This window comes from Amblyraja radiata, chromosome 3 (assembly GCF_010909765.2).
Source record: "Amblyraja radiata isolate CabotCenter1 chromosome 3, sAmbRad1.1.pri, whole genome shotgun sequence".
In the NCBI taxonomy this organism is placed as follows: domain Eukaryota; kingdom Metazoa; phylum Chordata; class Chondrichthyes; order Rajiformes; family Rajidae; genus Amblyraja; species Amblyraja radiata.
The window spans coordinates 58,185,259-58,207,633 of record NC_045958.1 but is presented as its reverse complement, the minus strand read 5'-3'; the positions used below and the strand labels follow the sequence as shown (position 1 = coordinate 58,207,633).

The following is a 22,375-nucleotide window of genomic DNA, read 5'->3' as shown; positions in this document are numbered from 1 at the left end:
TGGAAAAGGTAAAGATAGGGAGCAGGGTATTAGGAAAAGGGATCAGTCATTAGGAATGAAATGAGATGAGAAATTTCTTACAGGAATGCTAGTGATGGGAATCTCAGCAAATTACAGATGCCCAGCAGCTGAAGCATTTCATTGCTCAGTTTAAGACACTAATGGGCCTGTCCCACTTAGACGGTTTTTTACGTCACTACAGGGGGCTGTCGCCACATGTTCGCTTGTGGTCGCCGGGGTGTCACCTGTATGGTCGTGAGTAGTCTCCTCAGTCGCGCAAAGAGTCGTAGCGTCTTTCTAGTCGCCACAAAATTCTCAACATGTTGAAAAATTTTCAGCGACAGTGGGTTTGATGCATATGAACGTATCTTGACTTCTCCTGACTTAGGTGCTATGGTAGGTTGTCGCCAGGTTAACGTAGGTTGTCGCCAGGATGACGTAGGTTGTTGCCGGTGCTGACTTTGGTGAATTCCATTGGCGACTACTTACGTCAACCGGTGACTGAATTGTCTTACCTTGTCGTAGCTTGTCATAGGTGGACGTCCTAATGGTCTCCGATTGTCGGTAGCTTGACGTTGACTTAGAGGTAGGTTGTTGTAGACATTGTCGTAGATATTGTCATGGGGGAGGGGGGGGGGGGGGTCCAGTCGCTGGTTTTTCGGCAACCTGCTACGACCGAAAAAAATCGCCTAAATGGGACAGGCCCATGAGGGCGTTAAGACATGGTAGGAAGGTGGAATTCAGATAGGTGATGAACCAATTTTGTTGAACAGAGAACCACATGGTCTTCTCACATTCCTAACATTGCTCAACAACAGGACTATCCTCTATCCACAAATAATTCTCAAACCCCAAATTTCATGGAATTTCTTAATTCCGTAGATGCCTTTTAATGAATGCATTGAATAAGTATTAAAAACTGCACATTTACAAATTTCAGTTTTAATTTAATATCCTCTGATACAGAGTAAAAATGTATGTGGCTATTTTAAGAGAAAAAAAGTCACATTCTAATATAACTACAGAGAAGACTGGCACTTGGCCAAACAAATATATACCTCAGAGGAAACATCGGCATTCAACTGTAGAAAGCATCTACACAATTGTCAGTTATTTGGAAAAGAGGATTTATTTTGTACTAAATACAAAAAAAGGTGATGGAAAAGATAATGCAAAAAAATGTTTCGGGAATGTGACACACTTGTTTTAATTTAATATTGTGGGAGACTCAACATTGTGACGTGCTCTGCTTGAGATTCAAGCGGAAGTGTTGATAAATTAGCTTCACTAACAGTGCCCTCCATAATGCTTGGGATAAAGACTCGTCATTTATTTATTTGCCTCTGTGGTTCACAATTTGAGATTTGTAATAGAAAAATATCACATGCAGTTAAAGTGCATATTGTCAGATTTTATTAAAGGCCATTTTTATACATTTTGGTTTCACCATGGACAAATTACAGCTGCGTTTATACATAGTCCCCCCCATTACAGGGCACCATAATGTTTGGGACCCATGGCTTCACAGGTGTGTGTAATTGCTCAGGTGTGTTTAATTGCCTCCTTAATGCAGATATGAGAGCTTTCAGCACCTAGTCTTTCCTCCAGTCTTTCCATCACATTTGGAAACTCTTATTGCTGTTTATCAACATGAGGACCAAAGTTGTGCCAATGAATGTCAAAGAAGCCATTATGAGACTGAGAAACAAGAATACAACTGTTGTAGACATCAGCCAAATCTTAGGCTCACCAAAATCACCTGTTTAGAACATCATTAAGAAGAAAGAGAGCACTGGTGAGCTTCTTAATCGCAAAAGGACAGGCAGGCCAAGGAAGACCTCCACAGCTGATGACAGAGGAATTCTCTCTATAATAAAGGAAAACCCCCAAACACCTGTCCGACCGGAATCAGGTGTGGATTCGTCAATGACCAATGTCCGCAGAAGACCTCATGGACAGAAATACAGAGGCTACACTGTAAGATGCAAACCACTGGTTAGCTGCAAAAATAGGATGGCCGGGTTACCAAGAAGTACTTAAAAGAGCAACCACAGTTCTGGAAAAAGGTCTTGTGGATGGATGAGACGAAGATTAACATATTAGAGTGATGGCAAGAGCAAAGTATGGAGGACAGAAGGAACTGCCCAAGATCCAAAGCATACCACCTCATCTGAGAAACAAGGTGGTTGGGGTGTTCTGGCCTGGGCATGTATGGCTGCTGAAGGTACTGGCTCACTTATCTTCATTGATGATACAACAGCTGATGGTAGAAGCAGAATGAATTCTGAAGCGTATAGACACATCCTATTTGCTCAAGTTCAAACAAATGCCTCGAAACTCATTGGCCAGCGATTAATTCTACAGCAAGACAATGATCCCAAACATGCTGCTAAAGCAACAAAGGAGATTTTCAAAGCTAAAAAATGGTCAATTCTTGAATGGCCAGGTCAATCACCCGATCTGAACCCAAATGAGCATGCCTTTTATATGCTGAAGAGAAAACGGAAGGGGCCTAGCCCCCAAAACAAGCATAAGCTAAAGATGGCTGCAATACAGGCCTGGCAGAGCATCACCAGAGAAGACATCCGGCAACTGGTGATGTCCATGAATCACAGACATTAAGCAGTCATTGCATGCAAAAGATATGCAACAAAATACTAAACATGACGACTTTCATTTACAAGACATTGCTGTGTGCTAAACATTATTGTGCCCTGATATGGGGGGGACTATGTATAAACACTGCTGTAACTTCTACATGGTGAAACCAAAATGTATAAAAATGGCCTTTATTAAAATCTGACAGTTTGCATTTTAACCGCATGTGATTTTTTAAAATTACAAATCTCAAATTGTGGAGTTACAGAGGCAAATAAATAAATGAATGGTCTTTGTCCCAAACATTATGGAGGGCACTGTATGTGCCTTTTGCAAAAAAGATTTAAGACTGGTGTTTCACTTTGAAACACTATAATACATCAATTCATTTCCATCTTCTGAAAGGCTCCCAACCCAAAAAGTCATCTGTCCATTCCTTCCACAGATGCTGCCTGACTGGGTACTTTGCTTTTTGTTCATTCCCATCTTCATTTGATTAAAAAGAAACACATTTGGTTTAAACCATTGATGTTCAAATACCATATATTTTCCCTTTGAGGCAAGCAATGAAACCAAACCTTTTTTCTAAGCCAGCCCTAATGAAATAGGGAATGGTGTTTACTACATTGCTTTTTTTAATGTCTGAACGCACTGAGTATATTTAAATAAAGAATGCGTTGATTGGAATCACAGGACTGAATTGCATTCAAATTTAGTAAAATTGCTTACAAAATTTAAAGGAGTTGTACCACATGATTTAGCCACAACAATTAAGATGGACTAAACAACTATATAAATTAAATCGGGTTCAAATTACCAAGTCAATTGTCTGGAGACTGGTAGGAGATTTTATTTTCTCCTGGAAAGAATGCGTGGGCTTTACCATATATACAACAAAAAAAATCAAAGAATAATGGCAATTGAAAACATACACTGAACATTACATGAAGTTGAGTCGCCTTTTCTCCATTTCTTTTATAAAAGATCAGTCTGTTTCTTTTGATAGGATTTGCACATTAAAGGTACACTAACAAGATAACATTTCAAGTAATGGGCACAATGACTTATTTGAACCTCGTTATCATTGGAAAGTACACTTGGTCTGCTGGAAGCGACTTCTGAATCTTCGGTAATAAAAAAGTATTAAAAATCCATCTCCTCTTTGGACTGAAAGTAACAGTTAAGGTCTCCTCAAAAGACTCCTTTGAAGCATTGTACTTACAAAAGAAAAATCTATTCATAATAGTATCCATAGGATGGACAGATATAATGGACACCTTACCGGAATGGTAAAGACAGCAAGAACAGACTTGGCAGTGAAGGGTGCTTTTTCAAATAAATAATTAATCCCAAATTAATTTTCTTCAATAAACTTACAGAAAATTGGCAACAGAATATTTTAGACAATCCCACATAAAGTCTTTAAAAAGAAAATTAAATACATCTGAAATGGCAAAAGCTTTAAACTAGTGATCAACCAGCCTGGTTGGGAGAAGATCTCATCTGCACTTCATCAGTTACGTGACCTTTGCCATTGTGGGATTGAGTAACAAAAGGATGCACATGGGTTTGTACCAGTGCAAACCCATGTGAGCAAAGCGAGCAAGACATGAGAGATGCAGATTTACTTCTGGAGACAAATGTGTGTGAGAGTAAAGCTGCAGTGTTCATTAATAAATCATGGAAATTGACACCACCAAAAAAATAATCCCATTCATTGTGAAGAACAGAAGCAAGAAAGAGAAAACCTGTTTGATTGGTGATTATGCAGATAATATTCATCTCGATTGATCACTAATTAAAACAAAGCTGGTAACATTTCAAAGAACAGTGCACAATAATAGAATTTAAAGCACTACAGTTTTCAGTTACTAAGGCTACATTTTGTGTAGTCACATATAGTGTCCCTACTATCGCAGCTAGTTTACAAAATAAAATTAAGAGTGTAGATAAATTCACCAGACATCCGGCGACTGATTCCTACTGCATTCACAAGCCGTGGTAATAAATGCGAACCGAGTGCTCAATGTCCAGTAGTGTTGTTCCAAAGATGCAAGAATATTTTTCAGTCATTTATCTTCAATAAATAGATCAGTTATATACTAAGGCAGGTTGCACATGCACGTTTGCCATGTGAACTTGGACACCACACGGAGACATGAAGAGCAAGTATCCAGGGTTGGAAGATGATGGAGATGTTGGAAATCCCAGTCCAACATTCCCAGAGCTTTCCTTAGGCTGATCAGGACATGTCAAATCTCTCAGTACTTACTCAACCCTGCAACGTGTTTAGGGATGAGAAGGATGTTTGACTGGGAAAAAAAAAAAGCTGCAGTAAGTCGCTCTATAGGGCAGTTCATATGGGCTGCATCACTGAAAGTTCAAGTCTCCAGCTTGTGGCCGGGGTCGTTTTTCCCCTCAGGAAGCTCCCGAAGTCTCCAGGTAACTCTGTAGTTTGCGAACAGTGGTTTTATCCAGTGAGCAAAGGTCAAAATCAAATGTTGTGTTTGTAATATGAAAATGTCCAGTCTCTTCTATTAGATTCACAATCTGAAAATAGATAAGCAACAAATTAGCTGAATTCCAATTCCATGTATTTACGATGGAGCTGTGAACCAAATTTCAATTGTGGAATGGTACTTTCAGTGACTCATTAGCATATCAATATAACAGTAACATTTAAGTAGAGATACAATAATGCCATGTTTATAGGGAGCCAAATGCAGGTAATTTTGTGTGCTAATTTTGTCAGTTGGTGAGGTTGAATAATCTAAAATGGTCTAAAAATCACTTGTTGAGCAATGAATATCTAGGAAAATCACACTATTTGAGGCCAGTTTCAATCAGAAACTAACCTCAGGCCGCGATGCTTTAAGTAATGTGACTCATGAGACTCACTCACCTGTCAACCCAGCACAACCCACCAATTACTGTTGTTGACACCCCCACTCTGCCACCCCACACCCTCAATGACCTATTGCAGCCCAACCTGACCAATTCATTCCCTTTCCTCTCCCCCAAGCAACACTCCCCCTGACCCTCTCCCCCCCCACCCAATTAACAGACTTGACTCCACTTCAGACTCCTAACCTGACTGGCTCATGTCATTAGTCCTATCATTCTATTTACTCATCTTATCTTTTCAACATTTTTCTTTTGCTTTTCCTTCATAAGGCCTCTTTATTTCAATGCAGCAGTCATGATCGGGTTCACTTTATTAAAAGCAGCAAAAGTAATTTTAAGACATGATACAGAAAGTAAAACAATCCAAGAAGTGAGTTGTGGATGTAGCCCAGTCCATCATACAGACCCACCATCGACTCCATCTACATTTCACCCTTCCTCGGCAGAACAGCCAACATAACCAAAGACCTTTTCTACTCATGTCATCCCTTTTTCTTCACACTCCCATCAGGCAGAAGATACAGAAGTTTGAAAACAGCTATCACCAGACTCAGGAACAGCTTCTTCCCCTGCCGTCAGGCTTCAGTCCTGATTTTTCTCTATTTAGAAACATAGAAAATAGGTGCAGGAGTAGGCCATTCGGCCCTTCGAGCCTGCACCGCCATTCAATATGATTATGGCTGATCATACAACTCAGTATCCTGTACCTGCCTTCTCTCCATACCCCCTGATCCCTTTAGCCACAAGGGCCACATCTAACTCCCTCTTAAATATAGCCAATGAACTGGCCTCAACTACCTTCTGTGGCAGAGAGTTCCAGAGATTCACCACTCTCTGTGTGAAAAATGTTTTTCTCATCTCGGTCCTAAAGGATTTCCCCTTTATCCTTAAACTGTGACCCCTTGTCCTGGACTTCCCCAACATTGGGAACAATCTTCCTGTATCTAGCCTGTCCAACCCCTTAAGAATGTTGTAAGTTTCTATAAGATCCCCCCTCAATCTTCTTTGCAGACATTGGATTTTGTCTCTGGAACTGTTAATTTACAATGCTAATCATACTTCTGTGTGGATAGGTTGTATTTATGTATAGTATTAACTGATTTGATTGCAAGGTTTGCAAAAACAAAGCTTTTACTGTACCTTGGTACACGTGACAATAATAAACTTAAACCTAAAACTAAACCTTCCCATTAAAGGTCACCTTGCTTGACTAACTCAAGAGTTCTTTGCACGTCGTTCATGACTCACTGACAAGGCACTCACATTCCTGTCAAATGGTTCTGGGTTCAAGGGCCACTTGAGCACACCATCCAAGCTGACAGCCCAATGCAGCAAGGGGAACAAGCTGTACAGCAGCCATGAAATGGAAGTGCCATCTTTCAGGCAGAGCATTAAACTGATTTCCGTAAACAAAAACATTTTGAAGGGCAGGCAGTTGTAGCCAATATTTGACCTTCACACAACATCGCTAACAAGAAAGTGATTACACGGGATGCCGAGCTGAACTGATCTAATTTGCTTGCACATGATCCCTTTCCCTCTATTTGGCACTAACATAACTGCCTCCACTAGCACTCCTGGCAATACCTTCCAGGCCCTCACCACCCCTTGTGTAAAAAACTTGCCCGCATAGCTCCCTTAAACTTTCCCCATCTCATGTTATAGCTACTGTATATGTATAGTTTAATCAAAATCTTTGAAATGTTCTTACCTGTTGTAGTATGTGCCGCTCACGAAGCGTCATTAGTCTTCTATGAAGTTCAACCAACTCATCCAGATATGCCTAAAAAAGGTATGGCCAAATACAAAATTGGTTTTACTTATTTTAGCAAAAACGTTACTTATAACTTAAACACCAAAGAGGCCAGGTGTGTCAAATACTAAACTAAATGTAAAACGCCGCACTGTATATTTTGACAGAGCTTAGAACAGAAATGCAGGAAGTTAACATTTTGCAAAAGATATTTGGTATACAAAAGTGTTATGATTTCAGTTGCAACATTATTTTAGGTCAGAAGATAGTGAGCCTTGAATGTGAAATCATAAACGAGTTCCATCTTCTGGATGTTGTAGACTATCAATATTCAACAACAGCTACTCTATGCAAGTTATATTAAAGAAAGCAAAACAAATATTTCATTAAATATTCACATGTATTCATTGGATTCAGAATCCCCAAAACATTTCAACTGTTTCTAAAGCTGAAGTTATGCAAATTATAGACAGCAAGGATGCACTAACATTTGGGAACTTTGGTGTTGCTAGTTTTTACTGAACCACAGTTTAATCCATTATCAGAAGTCAATTGATTAAATCAGGGCTGAAATGGCAGTAGTATTAAAGTTAACCTTTGAACCATATAGAACAGACACAAGTCCTTTGTCTGCTGTGCCCAATCAGCCAATAAGTATATCTTTACTGATCTAATTTTCTCCACTTGGCCTAATAGCATTTCAAGTGCCAATCCAAATACCTTTTTGCTGCTGTTGGAGTTCCTGCCTCTGCCACATGATCAATATGGGTGTCAGGGGTTATGGGGAGAAGACAGGAGAATGGGGTTAGGAGGGAGAGATAGATCATCCGTGATTGAATGGCAGAGTGGACTTGATGGGCTGCGTGGTCCAATTCTGCTCCTATCATTTAGGAACCCCTTTAGACCAGGGGGTTCCAGATATCAACCACCCTTTGGGTGAAAACATTCTTCCTCAACTCCTCTCCAAACGCCCTGCCCATTATTTTTAAGCCTATGCCCTGTGATCGTAGACACCTCCACACACTTCATAACTTTGTGTACCTCCATCAGATCTCCCTTCAGCCGCCTCTGCACCAAAGCAAACAAACTCTCATTTGTTGCCATGTTTCCTGAAAATATAGTTCTAGATCTGGACAAGTTCCAATTAATTAAGTCCACTTCCACCTATATCTCTCTCTCTGACATTTCACTTTTCTTCTCCCTTATCTCCTTTTCATCTCTAGCCTTCATCCACCGATCTTCAATCAAAACCTCCTCCTCACCTGTCTGTTTATCACTTGCCAGGTTTTGTTCCCTCTCCCAACTACATGCAGTTTGAAGAAGGGTTCCAACCCACAATGTCCCTATCCATGCCCTCCAGTGATGTTGTCTGATACACCATGTTACTCCAGCACTTTGTGCCTTATCGAGTTAATAAAAGATTTACAAGATTTATTTAAAAAATTCACTCAAACTTCCTGAAAAACACAAAAGTGATGCACATGGAATATGTATAACATATAATATTTACTTGCAAACTTGCTTCCTTCTACTAATTCAGTTCACATTGGCTTTGAAATTACCATAATTCACCAAGTAATAGCTTTACATTGAATTTGTCAAAGATATTCCTAATTATTCAGTTGCTTTGATGCCAAAATTATAACCTAAATGTTTTTTTAAAGTAGGTTACTGGCCACAAATGATACACAAAACATGAATAATCCAGTGAAATAGGAATATAAATTTATTTGCCAATTTAGCAATAGCACAGTAGCAACAAACAGGAAAGGCTAGTGGGGATCAGAGTGCTTCTGTCTCTACTAGCCCACTGAAGAAGAGAGATACTCCTGACGATCAGGAGTGGAAGCGTGCAGACAAACATAGGGCTGAAGAAGACCAAGGAAGGAAGATATTAAAATAAGTATTTGAATTCAATTGAAAAAAAGTTTTTTAATCACATAGATGAAATGGCTCGCATATTCATTAATACTCAATGTGCAGTAGTACTCGTCATCCAATATTCCCTGCCATTAAATTTCCTTGCTCCAACAGCATGTTCTTCTTAAAATAGACACAAAAAGGCAGGAATAATTCAGCGGGTCACACAGCATCTCTGGAGAAAAGGAATGGGTGACGTTTCCAGTGAAGAAGGGTCTTATCCCAAAGCATCACCTATTCTTTTTCTCCAGAGATGCTATCTGACCCACTGAGTTACTCCAGTATGTTCTTCTTGACTGGTTACCTAGTTATTTTTGTTTCGGATGTCATTAAGCAGTAAGTTGTTGCAAAATCAATACAGATAATTAATGCTTGAGCAGTAACAGCCAAAACAATGAGAATTCCACTGAAATCACCGAGTAGTGATGCTCACCGAGCTGATAAAATAGCAGCATTTAAGAAATTTTGAATGGGCATATGGATATGCAGGGAATGGAGGGATATGGGTTATGTTTAGGTAGATAAGTGATGGTCTTGGCATCATGTTCGGCACAGACATCATGGGCCGAAGGGCCTGTTCTTGTGCTGTACTGTTCAATGCTCTAGCGGAGTGGATCATTCACATCATCCTTGCATTTCTTTGATCCGATTTGAAAAAAAACTTCCACCACTTGCAACAAGGACTTTGTGGGTTTACCGTTTAGTTTAGAGATACAGCGCAGAAACAGTTGCTTTAGCCTATCGTGTCCACGCCAGCCAGCACGCAATCCCTGCACACGAGCACTACTACACACACTAGGAAAAATTTACAATTTTTACCAAAGCCAATTACACCTGCAAACCTCTATGTCTTTGGAATGTGGGAGAAAACCGGAGCACCTGGTGAAAATCCTCGCAGTCATGGGGAGAACAGGCAAACTCCATGCAGGCAGCATCTATAGTCAGGATTGATTTGGGTCTCTGGCTCTGCAAAGCTCTACTGCTGTGCTATCGAGCAGCCCCTATCATATTGACAGAACTACTATCATGAATCAGTTGTTTTGTTCTTATCCAGCAGTTTTGATCCAGGAAATATTTGCGAGAAAAATAACTAAATGGCGAAAAGAAGTTAATCCATTTCTTAACGCACAACTTTCTGTTAATGAGGCCTGTCAATGAGGGAATAAGCTCAAGTGGGTTCAAGCATCTTTTAATTTATTAATAAGTTTAAAACAAAACAAGGCTGCAATTCCACAGGCAATGCTCATTTATCTTTGAGCGATTGCTAGACCACGCATTCTGAAAATGAATTATACTTTAAACAATAAAATCCAAATTTTGGCACACATACACGGTTAAAGATGTATTAACTGAAATGAATTTGCCTATTTTTTATCATATTAGAATTTTTTAAGTAGATGTCCTGGTAATCACTACATTGCACTTTTAACTTTTGCACTTTTTATAATGCATTTTTAATTTTGCTTTTCTTTTCTTTTAGTTCTTCTATTTTATTTCATTTTATTATTTCATTTATTGTATGACATTTTTTTATGTGAAGCACTTTGAGTCTGCCTCGTGTATGAAATGTGCTATATAAATAAAGTTGCCTTGCCTTGCCTAATCAATCCTTTGTGAAATAATTGACCCCGAACTTTAACTGTTTCCCCACGAATGATGCCCAAATGAACATTAATCAGATTCCTGTTTTGAAAACATCAATGCTATTGCTCTTTAAGATATCCTTGTTACATTTAAAAATTAAAAATATCACAAAACTATAAATTCTGAGTAATGCTTTGGGTGAATTAAGTTGAATCTGTGTAGATCCACAGAATAAAAGAAATTAAAGTGAAAATCAACAGAAATTGTTTTGCAACAGCGAGTCATATTAGGATGTAAAATGGCAAGATTTGTGTCATTGTTAGTGCACTGCCAGCTTCATAGACCCAAATTAAATATTGGGCAATGTCAGATACGATGTACACAATTCCTAAAGCAATAGTTCGTTCACCTTAATATTCATCAATTGACTTCCATGCACAATCTTTACAATTATCAATCTTGAGTCCTTCGCAGCATAGCCAGTAATTGTGCATCATTTGGCCACTGCAGCTCGTTTGTCACCCATATTAGAATAAGGTACAGGAACAGAAATCAAAATTAAAATAGATCACAGAAGATTCAAAACTAAACTAATTTGAAAGTAAATCCCATGGATCTGAGCAACTCGCAAAACGTGCAACAACATGGATATGAGCCACAATTTAAGATATCGATGGTGTGGATAGGCTGCAAGTATTTAACTATGAGGGAATCTAGCAATAGGTAGTCAGAAAAAACACTGAAGCATACACACACACAAACATAAAATCCATTACCAAACCCAAATAAAATCACCAACAATTCAGCAGAGATAAGCCAATCTAATTTCTGCATCGCTCCCATGAGACAGATTCCATGGGAAATTGTCGCCATTTGTGGATTTTTCCAAGTGAATAGCAATTTTAGATCATTAGTTTTAGTCAAAGAGGCCATATCATCAGAAAACTTGCTCTCTTCTTATCTGACCACAGTGGCATCCAGTGCAACATTAGAAGGGGTCAATTCTTGTTCCCCATGTGGGCTTTGAAATAGAAATACTCTTCTAATTCTACACAACAGACACCTAAATAATGGTTGTGCAGAGGTCTTCGAGTACTTGCTTGCTTTGGAGTTTGAAGTATTGAACCAAGGGTGCTGTTCAATTCATCTTTACCCCCTGTGGACATTGGACTTTTGTCTCTGGAACTGATGCGCTACAATGCTGAGAACTATATTCTGCACTCTGCATCTTCCCCATTGCTCTCTATATTGTACTTGAGTTTAACATGATTGTATTTAAGCATGCTATATCTGATCTGTTTGGATAGCACGCAGAACAAAGCCCTTCACTGTACCTCTGTGAAAGCAAAAATAATGAACCTAGGTCCTGCGTGGAACAAGTCATTCCCACCTGAGCTTGATCTGCAAACCTTACCAATAAAATCAAATTCTGAATGAAACTGTTTTGAGTGAAAGCATCCATTTTAATGAATGATGATTATGATCGGACCCTCCTGGGACAATGGACTGTTTTTGTGCTTTACCATTTCAGAAGTCGTTGCAACAAGCACCATTTAATGTATCAATGGAACAGGATAGACTGTAGCACTTCCAAAAAGATCACGCATGTCTTTACCATCTCATTCGCAGAGGGAGAACAAGGAGGGAAGAGACAGAGACTAAGACTTTGCCTCCATCACAGTGAGGATGTGCTTGGTGAACTCACTGTGGTGGATGTTTAATTTGTGTTTATTGCATGTTTTGTTTTTATTGGTTCTGTGTATGACTGCAGGCAACATAATTTCGTTCAGACCGAAAGGTCTGAATGACAATAAAGGAATCTAATCTAATCTAAAAATTCTGAAACACTGTGTTCAGGAGTTTCCTACATTCCCAGATAAGGAACAATTATTGACACCTTGAAGAAAGGAGAGGGTCTGATTTGTGGGTAGAAATAATGAGCTGGAGGCAAAAGAGAATAGACTCAAGACTTCAAATGTTCGGTTTCCCTGAAGAATTCTGTCCGAGTTATTTTCCTTCCTGAAGTAAAATTGAACCAGCAAGCAGAACTCGAGACAAGGGCAAATATTTTGCCAATTTACTTTGAGTCACACTTGAAAAATGTCATGCTTTCATATTCACTATGCCCAAGAGCTCAGGACTGCAGTGTGTTGTATGAAAGAACTTCAAGAATGCAAAAAACACAGCTTACCTTGTCACATTCACCATTCTTTATTGTTTTCTCAGGTTTGCCTTGCTTTAATGGGCTTTTGACTTCTAACACCTGTTGTAATAGAGGCGCAAAGACTTCAGCCACAGGCATCCTCAATGCTCTTGCTTCTGGCGGTGGTCAGGCTCAGCAAAACTGCTATACGCTGAAAAATGTACTGACTTTGACAAGTCCTCCACCCCTTCAAACTGTAACTTTCTCAATTTTCCCAACGCTGGTTTTAAGTAATGGGCACAGTTGGTCTCTTGTTCTTCCCACATCCGTACTAAAACCCTTCTGGTATCCATACCCAAGATCAACACTCTCATTTTGCAGAAATTTACACTTTAATCACTGTACAGGTGTCATTTGTTTACGCAACATAGTTTGAATAGGTGGTGAAATACATTATTTTTTTAAGAGTTCGAAATGCATTTAGTTGCATCAAAACTAGGTGGAAGTTGCAATTTGTCAGAGCATTTCTTTTGATGGCTTTCATGACAATCTAGTAGGTTCAGGAAAGATGTTGTAATGTCGTATGCATTTGGTACATCACTGTAGGTAGTTTTGCAATAACATGATCGTGTCAGTCCTAAGAAACCTCATGTTATAGAAAATAAGAGTTCCAAAACGATTGGGGAAAAGGTGTTGGGCCAAGAGAGTTTTAGACACGCAATAACAAAGTTATATGAAAATAACAAAATAACAATCCCTACAGGATTTTCAAAAAGGTCTTTTTAATAGCTCTATTTATTTATCTTCCTGCAATCTAAAAATACCAAAGGCTGCATGTTAGGGTGTTTAATCGAGTATTGTTACACAAGCGTTATTAGAAGCGATTATTTGTCAATTTCAATGGCCACTTGCGGTGAAACGAGCAGCCTGTGTACTGTGTCCGATAACTGCGGCGAGGTTACATGGAAATGGAAAGTTTCTTCTCTGGAAACTTTGATTCCCTACAGGACAGTTTATTTTCTCTGCTTGTCAATTTCCAAAGTAACTTTTACATGGTTCTCTAGTTCCCGACTGAAATCGCGTCATAACCAATTTGGCTCGCATAATAGTATTCCCTGATTCATCAATCGCATGGTGTCCGATTAATGTTGTGGAAACACATGTTACAGCAGAACTACCTTAATTCATTTTTGACAAGTAATTACTGAATGGATCACAAAGACTCGCTCCAGGCAAAATAGTAAGAGCTAATTTCTGATCTTACTCATAATGGCTTGTTCATTTCATTTTGTAATTGAAGCATCAGTTGATAGAGGATGGTATACTTCAGAATACGTGGTTATAGCATTTACTTTAGCTTATTCCTTGTGAAAAAAATATTTATCTAAATAACTTATATTCATGCTTTCAAGAGAAAAGTGTGTCACATCTATTTCAATAGTTTTTTCTGCCCCAAAGGGAGATGATGCCTTTGTACCTACATCATTTGGTGATGTTGACCAACCGATAAAAACAAAATGTTCATATAGAAACGATTATAGCAAAATGGAGATAAAGCTGCAGCAATGGGAAAGCCTACTTTAGCATGAACAGCATCTTTCAAAAGACACAGATAGATGGCGGACTGCAGGAGTGGGCGCCGTTGTGTATGGCTGCACTGCCTGCAGTCCGTCCTTTCACCCTTTTTTATTTTTATTTTTAGTCCTGTTTAAAACAAAATGTTTGTTGGAGGTCTTCTTTTATGTGGTGGTGGGGGGAGGGGAAGGGGAAACTTTATTTCCTAGTCCCTACCTGGTCGGAGAGGCGGCTTCCCTCCAAGCTGCTTCTTCACCCTTTCCTCGCGGCCTACCATCGGACTGGAGCGGCATTTCCTGTCGGGACCGGCCGGAATCCCAGCTTAAAGGCGGAGGCACAGCGCTGGGACACCATCACGGAGCGGGCGATGCCTTACCGGATCGCCGTGCGGTAAGCCCTGGACTGCTGTGATCGCCGACTCCAACATCCGAGGAGCTGTGGCTGCGGGCGTACAGCTGCGGGCGGCACTGGATTTGAAACACCGCGGAACCTAGGCTCCGAGATCGCCAGAGTCGGAGCTCCAACCAGCGCGGCCTGAGGACTTTGGGTGCCGCGGTCTCTGGGGAGAAAGCGGCCGCTCCAGACATTCCAAGCCGCTGAGGAGTTTTCACCCGATGCCGGAGTTCCATCTTCACGGCAAGAGGGCCTGAAAACATTGGACTGGCTGCGGAGGCCACAAATAGGCCCCGACCTCGGGTGATCACAGAGGAAGAGGACTGAACTTTCTGATGCCTTTCCCCACAGTGGAAAATTTTGATTCTGTTATGGGGGGACGTTCATGTTGAATTCTATAATGTGTTATGTCATTTTAATTTTTTTTAATTTTTCTATTGATGTACGGAAACTTAATTATTTCTTCTATGTAAAGCACTTTGGTTTCAACACGAGTTGATTTAAACATGCTATGTAAATAAAATGTACTTACTTACTTACATTCAGCTGTAGAAGTACTTTCCTCTTCATTGTACAGAATTTCAATTGAAAAGTTTAATTTTCAAAAGATAAATTACCTGGCTATTACTCTTGGACATACGTCCAAATAATCAAATAAATTGGGGAAAAACTTGCTTGAAATACATCCTCCATTGATTACCAATTAATTTATTAATTAGAAATCTAATTTTCTAGTTTTACAATAGATTGTGCGGAGATACGTCAATTAAAATACCCAGTTGCAGCCACGATGAAAGGATGGAAAATTGAAGCAGAAGCATTGCTACTGCAATAAATACCAGAATTGCAACATTGGCCTTAAATCATGGGACTGCAACACAGATGTACTTAATGCCACACAGAACATTTATCAGAGGTCAGACTTCTCCGCAATGCACTTGTTTGGAAGCATTCGTGTTCAACAGCCTTTTGTGCAATTAACACCACCTCCAATAGGCTACATTGCATGTAATTTTGTTGAGGCCTAAACAACAATTAAACCAACATTCTCATGGTCTTCTAAGCTTAATGGCCAAGTTTAAGTGAGGTATTATTTCCTCCCAAGTGTAAAAGATCAATTGCATTTATCAAACTCTTCAGCAGGTTCAGAAGGGTTAAATAATTTCAGCGGTCAATAATTTCTTGTACACAGGCATCTTGCTTTTCCTGCCATTTACTTAACGGAACTGAAGCTCATTTTTGCAAATGCAAGGTTCATCTTTGAAGTCTTGCATTTAGCATTAACAGGTGCAATACAATCATGACACTTTAGTATACCAAAATGTAATGCTTGGTGGGAGAATGGGGAAGGGCAGAGTGGGAAGAGCAAAGGGAAGCCATCGAGCAAACTCCACTAAGGAGAAGCAGAGGGAAGGAAATCAAAGAGAAAAGTAGCGGGAAAAAAGTTTAGTACTCAAGAAAAATTATTTTATTCTTAAGACAACATTTCTAAACATATCTTCAATATGCATAACATTATGAAGTATATTCTGTTTGGAAGAAGCTAACAGAATATATTTAGGTGTAGCTTTCTAGGTGTTCCAGTTCATTACACAGCTCTATTCCATACCTGGTTATTGCTGTTGCTGGCTTTTAATAATGGAGGTGCTTCATTTCTGGGTGGGGTGGATCGGCCACTGTTCTCACTGTCGCTCCCATCGCTCAAACTCATTCTGTAACAACAAACAGAGCTGAAGCACAAACATGCAGTGACAAAATAGGGCAAGAATGAATTTCATACCTTATCGTACATCCTCATGTAGATGAAGCAAAGCTCTGAACACTACACAACTTACAGGTAAGTGTGCAACGTTGAGTCATTTCTTTATATTGATTTATTTATGATATATCTTCACTTCATATGATATTCCATAATTTCTGATAAAGAGGGCAAATTGTTTATTATCTCATTAACTTTTGAGTCAATATGTGTTTCTAAAGAGCTCTCATGATAACCCCTGCAAGATTGTTTTTTTAATCAAAGAAGCCCAGTCAAAATTTAGTTTAGAGATACAGCATGGTAACAGGCTCTTTGGCCCACCAATCACCTGTTCTCACTAGTTCTATGTTATGTCTTTTTCGCATCCACTCCCTCAACATTGGAGGCAATATACAAAGGCCAATTAACCTACAAACCCACAAGGGATTGAGAGGAAACTAGTGCACCCAGGGAAAACCTATGAAGTCACAGGGTGGACATGCAAACTCCGCGCAGAGAGCACCAGAGATCAGAATCTAATCTGGGTCTCTGACATTGAGACAGCAGCTCCAACAGCTGCACCACTATGTTGCCATAATCTTTTAATAACTTAATAACTTGCAATTAAACAACTTTGAGATGTACAAATAACATGTAAATAGGATGGCTCTTTGGACATCCCAACAAGTGAACAAAAATGCTTTAATTCTCCAGTTTAGGTTCCATCACCAGTTCAGGTCTGATAACCACCGCAGATGTGTTGTCATATAAAAAAATCATTTTCATTTTTGTCTTACTTTCAATTAATGGCGAAAACAGAATTTAAATGATCACTACATGTGTAATGTGGTTATTATGAAGCAATTTCCACAAGGGGTTGCTTTCTATGCGAGCTGGAAGGCAGCAGGTAGTGTACACACGTGCACAAATTAATAAGTTGGTAAACAAATAAGCTGTACATTTGTAACAAGCATTCAAATACAGGATCATGAAAATTACTATTTTTTAAAATCTAAAACTGAAAAGTAAGGATTACATCACTGCCGTGATGTTCTCCTTAATCAATACAGCAACGCCCCTCTCTTTTACCCATACCTCTTGCCCTTAGCACCTGTACCTTGGAATATTAAGATGCCAGATCTGTCCCAGTTCTGCAGTGGCCATAACATCCCAGTCGCACATACCTATCCACTCCCCGAGTTCATCCACGGGGATGCACCTTACCCATCAGGCCATTTGATGGAAAGATAATTATCCCATCATCTTTTCTTGCACCCTCCCGTGCTCCTATTTTTCCCCATTAATTGAATTTTCTGCACTGACTTTCATGCTCCCTACTGCATCAGATCCCTTCTCTCTGCCACTCTAGTTTAAACGCTCTCATGGAGCACTAGTGAACCTCCCTGCAAGGATATTGATCTCCTTTCAGTTCAGATGCAACCTCTTGTACAGGTCACCCCTTCCCCCAGAAGGGATTCCAATGGCCCCAAAATCTGAGTCCCTCCATCAACTCCTTGGGCACTCATTCACCTGTCCGAACTTTCCATTCCTACCCTCACTAGTAAACTATTCTCAGGTTAGCTGAATAGGAGGAGAATTGGGGTAAGCTGATGTGCACAAGGGGGAGCGAGAGAAAATAGGTTACACTGTGAGTGAATAGCTTTTTGAGATTATTCCAGGAGACAGCATCAATTAGACTGGATGGCCTTTGTTATCAGAAATACAGGCCTTTGTTATCAGACATACAGGAGCAAACAGATGAATGAAAACACAAAAATGTATTACATCTCTTAGATCTTGTCATTGCTACACTACCTGTGTCCTCTGCTTCCACAATGAGTACTCAGCGATCTCTCTACATCAGACAGGTTTCCAGTCCTATCTTCATCAGACTCATTGTCTTCAGAATGGAGATCTTCCATTATAGATCTCAATGGACCTGTTTAAGAAGATAAATGAAAGAAACCTCAATCAGAGATTGAATGGGATTGTGGCAAATGGATTACAATTCAGATCTTTCCTTTCACTTTGACTTGAAGACATACATATACACTTGCACATTTTCAAACATAGGTCAAGACTGGCATTTAACTGGAAGATACTAGTTTAAGGTGATCCAGTACTCTCTTGATTTCACTGTGCACATCCCTGGAGATCAGCATTTAAAGACCAAGAGTAGAGACAAATGCCCCTGTCCCACTTAAGAAACCTGAACGGAAACCTCTGGAGACTTTGCGCCCCACCCAAGATTTCCATGCGGTTCCCAGAGGTTTTTGTCAGTCTCCCTACCTGCTTCCACTACCTGCAACCTCCGGGAACCGCACGGAAACCTTGGGTGGGGTGCAAAGTCTCCAGAGGTTTCCGTTCAGGTTTCCTAAGTGGGACAGTGGCATAAGGCACAGAGATAAATTGCACAGTTCCTCTAAAGGGTGTTAATTCACCAAGGAGAAGGATATTGAATTATGTGAGGTAAGGGAAACTAGTAGAGTAGCTATGGATACTATGAGTTTCAAAGTAAAAGAAGTACTGACACTTTTGAAAAATATAAAAGTGGATAAGTCTCCAGGTCCTGACAGGATATTCCCTAGGACATTGAGGGAAGTTAGTGTAGAAATAGCCGGGGCTATGACAGAAATATTTCAAATGTCATTAGAAACGGGAATAGTCCCCGAGGATTGGCGTACTGCGCATGTTGTTCCATTGTTTAAAAAGGGTTCTAAGAGTAAACCTAGCAATTATAGACTTGTTAGTTTGACTTCAGTGGTGGGCAAATTAATGGAAAAGATACTTAGAGATAATATATATAAGCATCTGGATAAACAGGGTCTGATTAGGAACAGTCAACATGGATTTGTGCCTGGAAGGTCATGTTTGACTAATCTTCTTGAATTTTCTGAAGAGGTTACTAGGGAAATTGACGAGGGTAAAGCAGTGGATGTTGTCTATATGGACTTTAGTAAGGCCTTTGACAATGGAAGGTTGGTTAAGAAGGTTCAACTGTTGGGTATAAATGCAGAGTAGCAAGATGGATTCAACAGTGGCTGAATGGGAGACGCTAGAGGGTAATGGTGGATGGCTGTTTGTCGGGTTGGAGGCAGGTGACTAGTGGGGTGCCTCAGGGATCTGTGTTGGGTCCTTTATTGTTTGTCATGTACATCAATGATCTGGATGAAGGTGTGGTAAATTGGATTAGTAAGTATGCAGATGATACCAAGATAGGGGGTGTTGTGGATAATGAAGAGGATTTCCAAAGTCTACAGAGTGATTTAGGCCATTTGGAAGAATGGGCTGAAAGATGGCAGATGGAGTTTAATACAATACAATTCACAATTATACAATACAATTCAATTTATTGTCATTTGGACCCCTTGAGGTCCAAACGAAATGTCGTTTCTGCTGATAAATGCTGATAAATGTGAGGTGCTACACCTTGGCAGGACAAATCAAAATAGGACGTACATGGTAAATGGTAGGGAATTGAAGAATGCAGTTGAACAGAGGGATCTGGGAATAACCGTGCATAGTTCCTTGAAGGTGGAATCTCATATAGATAGGGTGGTAAAGAAAGCTTTTGGTATGCTAGCCTTTATAAATCAGAGCATTGAGTATAGAAGCTGGGATGTAATGTTAAAATTGTACAAGGCATTGGTGAGACCAAATCTGGAGTATGGTGTACAATTTTGGTCGCCCAATTATAGGAAGGATGTCAACAAAATAGAGAGAGTACAGAGGAGATTTACTAGAATGTTGCCTGGGTTTCAACAACTAAGTTACAGAGAAAGGTTGAATAAGTTAGGTCTTTATTCTCTGGAGCGCAGAAGGTTAAGGGGGGACTTGATAGCGGTCTTTAAAATGATGAGAGGGATAGACAGAGTTGATGTGGACAAGCTTTTCCCTTTGAGAATAGGGAAGATTCAAACAAGAGGACATGACTTCAGAATTAAGGGACAGAAGTTTAGGGGTAACATGAGGGGGAACTTCTTTACTCAGAGAGTGGTAGCGGTGCAGAATGAGCTTCCAGTGGAAGTGGTGGAGGCAAGTTCGTTGGTATCATTTAAAAAGAAATTGGATAGGCATATGGATGAGAAGGGAATGGAGGGTTATGGTATGAGTGCAGGCAGGTGGGACTAAGGGAAAATAATTGTTCGGCACAGACTTGTAGGGCCGAGATGGCCTGTTTCCGTGCTGTAATTGTTATATGGTTATATGGTTAATTCAGCACCAAGAGTAAGTGGATCGGTTTTCGAGGCTTTGCACAACACTTGGCAATACATTATCAGGGAAGCTGAGAGATTGGGGGGAAAAATGGAAGCTAATGTAGTTTTTTGTGCACTACATTAATCACTTAGTCACAAATCATGAACAGCTATTTATACCAGTTGTTCCTTCCAGATCAAACTTAAAAGCTCAGCAATTAACCTCGAGGCAAGCTTAGGTAAAGGTTAGGGTCCATGACATAATTATAGGTCATGTCACATGCATTTTGTGTAACAAGAATCCATCATTAATTCCAGTGCCAAAAGGTAAATTGTTTGGCTTCTTTCCTAATTAGCCAACAGTAGCGGTTGATGATTGGCAGGTCAGGGCAGGTCAGATTTGTAATGCAGAGCCAGATAATGGCATGCATAATAAACTCAATTTGGCTATGAGACAACGTACAGAACAGAATACAAATAAGAACTGAAATCAACATTGAAAGCTTCATAGCTGGTCTCTTTAGATTCTGGAGTAGTTCCTGAGGATTGGCGGGTAGCAAACGTAACCCCACTTTTTAAGAAGGGAGGGAGAGAGAAAACGGGGAATTACAGACCAGTTAGTCTAACATCGGTAGTGGGGAAACTGCTAGAGTCAGTTATTAAAGATGGGATAGCAGCACATTTGGAAAGTGGTGAAATCATTGGACAAAGTCAGCATGGATTTACAAAAGGTAAATCATGTCTGACGAATCTTATAGAATTTTTCGAGGATGTAACTAGTAGCGTGGATAGGGGAGAACCAGTGGATTTGGTGTATCTGGACTTCCAGAAGGCTTTCGACAAGGTCCCACATAAGAGATTAGTATACAAACTTAAAGTACACGGCATTGGGGGTTCAGTATTGATGTGGATAGAGAACTGGCTGGCAAACAGGAACCAAAGAGTAGGAGTAAACGGGTCCTTTTCACAATGGCAGGCAGTGACTAGTGGGGTACCGCAAGGCTCAGTGCTGGGACCCCAGCTATTTACAATATGGATGAGGGAATTGAAGGCAATATCTCCATGTTTGCGGATGACACTAAGCTGGGGGGCAGTGTTAGCTGTGAGGAGGATGTTAGGAGTCTGCAAGGTGACTTGGATAGGCTGGGTGAGTGGGCAAATGTTTGGCTGATGCAGTATAATGTGGATAAATGTGAGGTTATCCATTTTGGTGGCAAAAACAGGAAAGCAGACTATTATCTAAATGGTGGCCGACTAGGAAAAGGGGAGATGCAGCGAGACCTGGGTGTCATGGTACACCAGTCATTGAAAGTAGGCATGCAGGTGCAGCAGGCAGTGAAGAAAGCGAATGGTATGTTAGCTTTCATAGCAAAAGGATTTGAGTATAGGAGCAGGGAGGTTCTACTGCAGTTGTACAGGGTCTTGGTGAGACCACACCTGGAGTATTGCGTACAGTTTTGGTCTCCAAATCTGAGGAAGGACATTATTGCCATAGAGGGAGTGCAGAGAAGGTTCACCAGACTGATTCCTGGGAAGTCAGGACTGTCTTATGAAGAAAGACTGGATAGACT

General features: G+C 40.1%; 1 protein-coding gene across 2 annotated transcripts in view; it reads right to left on the bottom strand.

The window, feature by feature from the left end:
* Window positions 1–2,837: 2,837 nt before the first annotated feature.
* Window positions 2,838–22,375, bottom strand: part of mllt3 (MLLT3 super elongation complex subunit) — a 130,029-nt gene continuing 110,491 nt past the window's right edge. Inside the window, exons 7-11 of one of the 2 annotated variants that reach the window (XM_033017837.1) lie at window positions 18,424–18,547; window positions 16,480–16,582; window positions 12,951–13,022; window positions 7,214–7,285; window positions 2,838–5,148 (exon numbers count right to left, since the gene is read on the bottom strand). In XM_033017837.1, the coding sequence (XP_032873728.1) occupies window positions 5,017–5,148; window positions 7,214–7,285; window positions 12,951–13,022; window positions 16,480–16,582; window positions 18,424–18,547 (503 nt within the window). In that variant the 3' untranslated portion in view covers window positions 2,838–5,016. The remainder of the gene's footprint in view (window positions 5,149–7,213; window positions 7,286–12,950; window positions 13,023–16,479; window positions 16,583–18,423; window positions 18,548–22,375) is intronic. The other variant, XM_033017838.1, reaches the window with a different exon arrangement.